Source organism: Sus scrofa, chromosome 14 (genome assembly GCF_054392235.1).
Source record: "Sus scrofa isolate SSC_HxYL_T2T_F1_AM1 chromosome 14, Sscrofa_HxYL_maternal_Yorkshire_Landrace_v2.0, whole genome shotgun sequence".
Lineage (NCBI taxonomy): Eukaryota > Metazoa > Chordata > Mammalia > Artiodactyla > Suidae > Sus > Sus scrofa.
In genome coordinates, this window is record NC_139396.1 from 72,808,441 (window position 1) to 72,817,013 (window position 8,573).

Here is an 8,573-nt window from a genome sequence, read left to right on the forward strand (position 1 = left end):
AAGGGACATGGGTCATGCGAGGGGTATGAGGCTGCTGGGTCAGCAGAGCAAGGCTGAGACCCTGATCCCTGAGGTCTGTCTGCTTGGACGGCTCCAGGCATGAAGCCTGAGGACATCACTTTCAGGGGAGCCATGCCTGCACACCCACCACTCAGGGCCCTGGGGTGGACAGGGGCATCCTGTGAGGAGGCTACTGTCCCATGCGGGGAGGGGCTGGGGGGAGAGGCAGGGGCGCTGCCCTGAGGGACCCTCCACTTCAAGATCTGCCTCAGAAGGCAGCAAAGCTTGCTGCTCCCCGCCCCCCGTTTCCATGGAAACAAGCTTGGAGGCTGCATGTGTCATGACTATATGTCCAGCTGCAGGCCCAGCCCTCGGGACAGACCCCGCCTCCACCCTTCTCCAGGGCTCCTGGCAGGGACGATGTGTGGCAGTGCCATGGGCAGGGTCTGGCGCGGCCGGTGGGCACCCGGGGCAGTGCCAGCTACTTGGCCTCCTCCTCGCTGGGGCCACTGGGCCTCTGGCCTAGAAGGGCAGGAAGTCGTCCACCTCAAGGCGTAGGAATGGGCCTAGCAGGGCCCGGAGCTTCCAGACGGCGGCGCGGCTCAGCAGGGGCGGCACCAGCCCCTCGAATGGCGCAGGGTCCACCACGTACACGTAGGCAGCGGTGCAGGCCAGCAGGGTGCCCAGCAGCAGCCTCAGGGCCAGCAGCCTGCGGGCGGCGGTGGTCAGGGGGCGGGGGTGCCTGGGACAGTCCCTGGGGATGGGGCTCTGCCCACTGGCTCACACGGTGACCTACCAGAGCTGGCCTCTGAGGCCCTCAGGACATCCTGGCTGCAGCTGTGCCTTCTGCAGGACAGGGGCCAGGTCAGAAAGCTCTTGGTCCCCCCAAGGAAGGATAGGCATGACCGTCACCAGGCTCCTCCTCCAATCCCCAGGGGGCCTCCAAGCAGATGGTGTGGGGTTGGGGCTTACCCCTATGCAGGCCATCTGCTGCTCCTTCCTCGCCTGGGTGCGGCACTGGGCCTGCTCCCTGGGTGGGGGGCCACACAGTCAGTGCCGTGAGCACCCCCCACCTTAGCTTGGCAGCCCTGGAATGGTGCAGTGGAACTGGGGAGGGGTCGGGGTCAGGGATTTGTCCACCCCGTCCTGACTCCGCCCCCTGGCCCTGGACCCCCTGCCCCGTGCATCACCCCAGAATCTCCAGCTGGATGTCTTCCATCTGGTCAAGAACACCCCGGATGTCCTTCTTGAGGTTCTGGGGGCAGAGGAGGTAAATCCGGTCCCCTATGTGTTTGCCCCTCACCCCCGCCACCCAGTCCCTCTTGCCTCCCGCTCTGGGTATTGCCCTTTGGGACCTACCAGGAGCCCGGTGGCCTGGTTGTTCAGGGCCATGTGTACCTCGGCCACGCCATCCCACACCTGGTGGGAAGGGGAAAGCTGAGTCACACCCCCAAGTGTGGGACCCACGTTGGATACACCTCAAATGGGGTCCTCGTCCCCAGCACCCCCTTCTACCCTGTAGGCAGGCACCTCGGTAATGGCCATCTTCTTCCTCTCAAAGGACAGTCGGATCTGCTGCAGCTCGTTCTAGGGGCAGGTGCAGTGTGGGCAGAGGCATGGCCAGTGGGGGGTCTGCTCCTGTCCAGCCCCCCTGCCCACCCACCGGCAGCCCGGGGCCCACCTGGGACTGCTGCATAAATGACTCTTCTCCCCGGCACAGCTCCTGCCGCAGCAGCTGCAGAGGGGCCCTGTCCTCCAGGGGCCGGGCTCCAGCCTGCTCAGGGGGCTGCAGAGGGGCCCCCGGGTCAGCCTCAAGGCCATCAGCAGCGTCTGTGGTCATGGACTGCTTGAGAGCAGGGGTGCAGGTGTAGTGCATGAAGCCACCGGCCGCTCCCACAGCTGCCTGCGGTCCTGCTGTGTACTTACCCAGGCCAGGGCCGTGCAGCTCGAGTGCTCTGGGCACAGGGACAGGAACTGCTGCCCGGGCCCCAGGAGGGCCCCCAGCTGCTCCCGCAGGTCCTGGTTCTGCCTTTTCTGGGGATGGAGCAGAGAGGTAGGAACGCCTGTCACAGCCACTTCTCAGGGGGAGGCTGGGGCAGCGGGGCTGGTGGTGGAGGGAGCGGCGCCTGGGGCCTGTGTGCCTGTGGCACAGACAGGTGGCAGGGCCACACTCACCAGACTCTGGTTCTCCTGCTCCAACTGCAGGAAGGACTGCTCTGCGGGACCCAGGGGTGCACTGGGGAGCTGGGAGGGTGGTGCCCTGGACAGGGCCGGGGTCCCAGCTCCTGGGGGCAGGGGCGGGCACACGCAGTGTCGGGGCCCTGAGCTGGGCCCTGCTCCCTGCCTGGATGTCCTTTGCTCTCGGCCTGGGTATAGAGGCCAGCCCCATTCCAGCCTGGCCTCTGTTTTTCCTTGTCTTGCACCCACTGCCTCTCTTGCCCTCTGTTGCTGCATCTCTCCCTCTTCATTTGTGATAAAGCTCCCAGGTACCTCCCCATCAACTCTGGGCACCCCAGCCCCTGCCACTGAGGCTGGGAAGGGCCTGGCAGACTCCACTGAGTGGGTGGAGCTGAGAGGCCCCAGGCAGGGCCACCTTACAAAGCCCTGGCAGGGTGGGTCCAGGCATCTACCATGGCTGCTTGAAGCTGGAGGTTGGGGACACTGGGGGTGGGAGTGGCCACAGGGTCCCAGGGTTTTTGGCCCTTCCATACCTCCCTGTGACCCCTTCCTGACCCCAGGTCCAGGCTTTGGCCTGGCCCGACCTGCCACTCTCTTACTGAGGGCCTTCTGGGTGTCACGGCTCACAGGTGCCTCAGGGGCACCTGTCACAAAGGCCTGGACGTGGCCAGGGAGGTCATAATGGACTGGGGCGGTGGCCAGAGCCAAAGCCAGTAGGGCCCCTCCCGTCATGTCCCTGTTCCTGAAGTAGCCTCAGCTGGTCACCCCCTCTGCATCTTCCTTACCACACCTGGCTCAGCTAATTTCTTACAATGGATGGCAGATCACGCAGACACGTGGCTAAAACAAATTCCCACAGCAAGCAAGTGCCCAGAGCAACCCTACCCAACCTCAAGAGCCCAGGGGTCGAAACCCTTTGGGAATGGCCACAGGACCACACAGCCTCTGTCTTCACACAGGAGAGACCACCATACCGCCTGGCTCTTTTACCTGATGCATCTCCAAGCTTTTATTTTATTTTATTTTATTAATTTATTTTTGTCTTTTTGCCATTTCTTGGGCCACTCCCACGGCATATGGAGGTTCCCAGGCTAGGGGTTGAATCAGAGCTGTAGCTGCCGGCCTATGCCAGAGCCACAGCAACGCCAGATCCGAGCCGCATCTGCAGCCTACACCACAGCTCATGGCAATGCCGAATCGATCCTTAACCCACTGAGCAAGGCCAGGGATCGAACACGCAATGTCATGGTTCCTAGTCAGATTTGTTAATCACTGAGCCATGACGGGATCTTCACCAAGCTTTTAAAAAGTCCTTTATTAAACATTTGACGGTCCTGCAAGGACAATTATTATCCTCTTTGTAGGTGGGGAGCTGAGTGTCACTTGCCCAAGAATTGTTCAGTGACGGAACCAGTTTCCCACTTGCTCCTCTCCATGTCAGAGGCCTTTTTAGCAACTGCAGGGTGTACCCCGGGTGGAGCTGATTCTTCTGCTTCTTGCACCGGCCCAGGATCTGCCCTACCCCTGCATCCCTGCTACTCCTCACCCCCTGCTGCACAGCCTCCTCTTTGTCCTGTGGAAGCACATCCTCAGAAGGTGGGTTGGTGGACACCCCTGGGCCTGTGCCACATAAACAGCCATAAAGCTCTCGTGAACGCACTGATAGAGGAGGGGGTACGCACTGTCCACAGGCTGTGACTGGCTTAACGTGTGTGGCCTGGACTCAGAGGGTCCCTCTGTGTTCACAGGATGGGTGTGTATCTGGGCAGCATCAACAATAGGCTCTGCTGGGGAGGCTGGGAAGGAGGGGCCTGGAGCCCCATGCAGCTGTCAGGGGCCCCCTGAATGCTCCTCCGATCTGACCAGCCAGCTGGGGGTCTGCTTAGCTGCCAGGGGCAGGGAGCCTCCAGCCCTCCACGGGTTCAGGGTCTCATCTCAGGTACCTCTCTGGGGGCAATGTAAGATGGAAACCGGCAAAGGCTTCTTGGAGGACCTGTGGGGTGGGGCAGCCACAGGGAAGAGGGACCTGCGGGAGGGGACAGCACTCTGTCAGTGCCACCAGGTGCCCGGGAATATCCAACGTGGAGGGCAGAGCTCTTCGTGGAGACTGGGCATTCACCTCCATACTAGCAGCAACGACACTGCCGAAACACGGGAATGGCTGGTGTGGGCCTCAATGCCACTGGACACCCAGGTAGGCTGTGGGACCCAATGAGGTGCCTGGGTCCCACCTGCCACACACCCCGCCCATGCTCCCAGATGCACCCTTTTCCCTGGCTGTTTCCCATCTGGGATGCTTGCTGGTGGCTCGGAGCCCAGCCCTGAAGACCCCAACTCCCTGAAACCTTCCTCACCCTCTCCCTGTGGTCCTTGCGATGTGGCCCTGAGCTTGAGAATGGCCCAAGTGGTGGGGGGCTCTCAGAGGAGGCACACTATGCAGAGCATCCTGCAGGTGCCGATTGGGGCTGGAGTCTACGCTGAGTCCGGGCTCCAGGATCCCACGCGGGGTGGGGATAAGTCTACACCCACGGATTTCCTGGCCGCTGTGTGGCTTGAGCATATTGTAGGGAGCGCCAGGCCACGGCCGCTGTTGCCAGGCAGTGTGCACCTCCCTGGACGCCAGTTGCCATGGCAGCCGCTTCCTGTCCAAGTTGCCATGACGCCCAGTGGCCTCAGGGAGTCTGAAGCTTGTGAGCAGGGGTTGGGCTGTGGAGGGAAGAGGTGAGGAGCCCTACGCCCTTCCTCCCCTGTCCAGCCTTGTGCCCCTGCCAGGACTCACCTTGGTCTCGATATTCAACGCCCGACACTTATTTCCCAAGGTGGGAAACAGGCATGGAATGGATGGAACTCAGGGTATCTGGGCCAGCCTCAGCCCTTCAGGGGGAGCCTGTCTCTGTGGCTCCTAGTACAGGCTCCTGGCCCAGACCCTTCCCCTCCAGGCTCTAGAGCCACCCACTTGCCCCACAGGCCCTGCAGGCTTCCTGGAGCAGCCCCAGGCTGGGGCCCACCCTCTTCTTCAGGGCTGCAGGTCCCTCTTGGGACCTCCCCTTCCCCCAGGGCCTGTGCTCTGTTTGCAACAGGCCTGAGGCTGGGACGCATGGGGCTGCAAGGGCACAAGCCAGTGGCTGCACTCAAAGCAGGAGGACAGGTCCACTGGGTATGGCTGGGTGAGGAGGGCCGTCCTGGGGAGTGACTGCCCCCACCCAGGGCCAGAGGGCAGGTGCACTCCAGGCAAGTGGACACAGGCTGCTGAGCAGCACTGGGTGGCTCCCCTCTCACTGCAGCCTGTGGGGCAGTCCTGAGGATGGAGAACAGGCCTCCGAGGGTGGGCCCTGAGAATGAGGGGCAGGTGAAGGTGAGAGGAGGTGGTGGGGGGCCAGGCAATGGGATCCCCCCATGGTGGTTCTATTTCAGAGGCCCAGGCTCAGAGTGGGGGCATTCCCCCATGTCCTCCCCGTATGTGGGGTGACCAAGCAACTGCCAATGCACTGGCTGTGGCAGGCTGTTATCTCCTCTTTCTGGGTGACTCTCTGGACAGCTACTTCTCACTCTTAAAGTCTAAGAATCAGAAGAGATAATAAGAATGTCAAGGAAGACAATCAATAAATTACTGTTGGCTGGGGTGCTGAGGGCTCCAGGCTGGGGAGGTGGCCATGCTGGGGCCCCTGCACCCCGGGGGGCAGGGAACTGGAGATGCCCACCCTGCCTGAGCCCGGGGACCCCTCCAAGAGGATCCCACTCAGCGAGGCTTACCCCCTCCTTGTTACGCCCTCCTTGATACCCCCATCTGCCCCTGCTAGCCCAACAGCTGTGCCTGGGAAGCCAGCGTGGCCAGAGTCCCTGACTGTCAACTTCACCAGGTCCTTACTGGGCCCAGAATTCCAGACATCTGCCCAACCCACTCTTGCCCTCTGAACCTAGCCCATGCTTGCTGGGAGCAGCTGTGTTGAGCCGTGAGCTCCTGGGCTGTCCCTGTGTTCACGAGCTGACAGGTTGAGTGAGACCAGTGGTCAGAGGAAGGGTGGAGACCTTGGTGCCCCTGTTCCTTCCTCTGAAGGACACCCCATGCTCTCCCTAGGATTGACCACCAGATGGAGCCACTACCCTGCACACCAGCAACCCCAGGCCTTGGGTAGGGGAGGAGCAGAGGTGGCTCCACCCAGGCCAGGCTTCTGGCAGCCCTGGGGTATCTGCAGTTCCACCCACTGTAGCCCTGAAATAAATAATGCTGGGCCCTCTCCCTCCTCATCAGGGTCCCTTGCCTGCTCCCTCCCCAGGGCTCCCAAGGGGCTTCCTCAGTGTGGGACCCTCCCCACAGCCCTGGGAGGGTCCCATGTTGCCCCATTGTCAGTGGGCAGCCCCAGCTGGTATAAGGGGGTTCCAGTTCACCCTGTGGGCTAGGCCAGAATATGCTGGGGTGCTGGGAGAAGAGAGCTCAGCTGTGGGAGGCAGGCTGGTGTGTCCAGGACCCTTGGATCCAGCATGGGGGGCTGGATGGGGTCACTTGTAGGGCCTCCAAGGTGCAAACCATGGGGTAAGTTACTTGGGAGGCTGTGCAGGAGGCCAGGAGGGAGGCCTGGGGGGCTGTAAGAGGCCCTCCCCCAGGCGTGACCTCGGCCCCTAAGACAGCAGTGGTGGCCGTGTGAGGGTGGGGGTCACTGGTGCTCTGTGCCTGGGGCAGAGGGCCTGCTGGCAGCAAGGCCCAGCCACACTTTTGGAGTGACCACACAGAGCCAGTACAGAGAACAAGCCTGGAACCATCTCGCCCCCCTGTCCTGACCATCCTTCTCACAGCATCAGGTGGACACACCTGATGTTTGCTTGTGAGCTGGGGACAGGGGCATGGGGATTCTTTTTTTTTTTTGTATATATATATATATATATATATATATATATATATATATATATATTTATTTATTTTGGTCTTTTTTTTTTTTTTTTTTGTCTTTTTGCTATTTCTTGGGCCGCTCCCGCGGCATATGGCGGTTCCCAGGCTAGGGGTCGAATCGGAGCTGTAGACACTGGCCTACGCCAGAGCCGCAGCAACGCGGGATCCGAGCCGCGTCTAAGACCTAGACCACAGCTCACGGCAATGCCGGATCGTTAACCCACTGAGCAAGGGCAGGGACCGAACCCGCAACCTCATGGTTCCTAGTTGGATTCGTTAACCAATGTGCCACGACGGGAACTCCGGCACGGGGATTCTTGATGCAAACTCCCCAGCCTTGGGACCAGACCCCCAAGGCCCCAACCTCTCAGGCCTGGCTGGGGTGCTGAGGGTTCCAGGCTGTGGAGGTGGCCATGCTGGGGCCCCTGCACCTTGGAGCCAGACCAGAGGTCTGGGCTCTGCCCTGGCGAGTTAGGGTTTTGGAGCACGGGGAAGGATCGATTGCTGTGAGTGATGAAGTTGGCTGTCTGGATCTGGGCGGGGGCTCCTGAGGGGTGATGTGGGCAAGGCATGGGCATGGGCTGTGGGGTCCTGGATTGGGGGACGGGGCTGTGGCTGGAGGCACATGGGGTTTCTTGGCCCTGGGCTCGTCTCTGGGAGACTGTCCCTTTAGCTGCAATTCCTGCATGGCTGGGAGGCTGTGATGGGGGTTTTGGGGACTTCCTTTGCCCTGGCTGGGAAGTGGACCAAGGTCATGCTCTGCACCCAGCCTCTGGGCTCCAACACCTATGACACCACCAGAACCTCTAGACCAGCCTGTGGCTTCCAGGCTGCCGGGGGCGGGCAGTGGGGGATAGAATGGAGGCAGGTACACAGCTGTGCGGTTCAAAGCAGCAAGCTTGGAGTTCCCGTCGTGGCACAGTGGTTAATGAATCCGACTAGGAACCATGAGGTTGCGGGTTTGATCCCTGGCCTTGCTTAGTAGGTTAAGGATCCGGTGTTGCCGTGAGTTGTGGTGTAAGTTGCAGACGCAGCTCGGATTCCCTGTTGCTGTGGCTCTGGTGTAGGCCAGCGGCTATAGCTCTGATTTGACCCCTAGCCTGGGAATCTCCATATGCCACGGGAGCAGGCCTAGAAAAGGCAAAAAGACAAAAAAAAAAAAAAAAAAAAAAAAAAAAGACAAAAAAAAAAAAAAAAGAAAAGGCAGCAAGCTCTTGTAACAAAAGTCTCCCTTTTGGGCCTTTCATCTTCCCCACCACTCCAAAGTTCACCCAGCCAGCAAGAGGCAAGTGATCTCACCCACCAGCCAACCATCTGCTAGGTTACTGACCATTCACACCCTCCCGGCACTGACCCTGGGTGCCCAGCCCAGGTCTGTGGGCAGTTAGCTTCCTGGGTCAGCTTTGGTCAACAGGAGGGGGCAGGTGGATAATACCCTCCCTCCTCCCCAGGCCTGCTCATTGCTGCCCCTCCCCACAGCTTCCCAGCCAAGGAGCCCACTGCCCAC

The 8,573-nt window shown here is 60.8% G+C and overlaps 1 protein-coding gene across 7 annotated transcripts; it reads right to left on the minus strand.

Annotated features, from left to right (window-relative positions):
• Positions 1-330: 330 nt before the first annotated feature.
• Positions 331-2,797, minus strand: CCDC188 (coiled-coil domain containing 188). Of its 7 annotated transcripts, none has more exons than XM_084994157.1 (9): positions 2,176-2,797; positions 1,927-2,034; positions 1,682-1,843; positions 1,531-1,587; positions 1,360-1,419; positions 1,191-1,255; positions 973-1,030; positions 797-846; positions 331-709 (listed from the first exon to the last, which is right to left on the minus strand). In XM_084994157.1, exons 1-9 carry the CDS (start codon positions 2,707-2,709, stop codon positions 523-525), a joined length of 1,281 nt encoding a protein of 426 aa, XP_084850283.1. In that variant the 5' UTR covers positions 2,710-2,797; the 3' UTR covers positions 331-522. The 7 variants fall into 7 exon arrangements, with proteins under 7 accessions (XP_084850283.1, XP_084850284.1, XP_084850286.1 ...); XM_084994158.1 differs by having other exon boundaries at positions 331-522; positions 2,176-2,788; XM_084994160.1 differs by having other exon boundaries at positions 1,682-1,786; positions 2,176-2,783.
• Positions 2,798-8,573: the final 5,776 nt, after the last annotated feature.

What these genes read in the sequence shown, in the direction of transcription:
- CCDC188 (XM_084994155.1), bottom strand. Translation starts at nt 2,709, where the DNA reads ATGGAAGGGCCAAAAACCCTGGGACCCTGTGGCCACTCCCACCCCCAG. An exon ending in AGCAGGAGAACCAGAGTCTG is followed by an intron (nt 2,035 to 2,175) that starts GTGAGTGTGGCC and finishes CTCCATCCCCAG; the next exon opens with AAAAGGCAGAACCAGGACCT. An exon ending in GGCCTCAGAGGCCAGCTCTG is followed by an intron (nt 710 to 796) that starts GTAGGTCACCGT and finishes CGCCGCCCGCAG; the next exon opens with GCTGCTGGCCCTGAGGCTGC.